At 65.8% G+C, this 219-nt stretch overlaps 1 protein-coding gene across 1 annotated transcript in view; it reads right to left on the bottom strand.

Moving 5' to 3' along the window:
* Positions 1-6: 6 nt before the first annotated feature.
* Positions 7-219, bottom strand: part of LOC104076880 (LIM/homeobox protein Lhx4) — a gene marked incomplete at both ends in the record, with an annotated part of 1333 nt that continues 1120 nt past the window's right edge. The window contains one exon of the mRNA XM_009577896.1: positions 7-27. Coding sequence (XP_009576191.1) covers positions 7-27 — 21 coding nt within the window. The remainder of the gene's footprint in view (positions 28-219) is intronic.

The raw sequence follows: 219 nt of genomic DNA, 5'->3' as shown, positions 1-219 counted from the left end.
CTTGGCCCGGCGGTTCTGGAACCAGACCTGGGGAGAAATGGGGATCTCGATGGCACCCTGGCACCCCTGCAGGCCAGCACCCCTGCAACCCAGCATACCGGCAGCCATGCAAGCCAGCACACCAGCACCCTGGCACCCCTAACACCAGCATGCCAGCATCTCTGCACCCCTGCCACCCAGCACCGCTGCCACCCAGCATACCAGCACCCATGCCAGCCA

The sequence above is a fragment of the Fulmarus glacialis genome, unplaced genomic scaffold (assembly GCF_000690835.1).
Source record: "Fulmarus glacialis isolate BGI_N327 unplaced genomic scaffold, ASM69083v1 scaffold16925, whole genome shotgun sequence".
Taxonomy (NCBI): domain Eukaryota; kingdom Metazoa; phylum Chordata; class Aves; order Procellariiformes; family Procellariidae; genus Fulmarus; species Fulmarus glacialis.
Note: the sequence above shows the minus strand (reverse complement) of the source record. Positions and strands in the feature narration are given on the sequence as shown.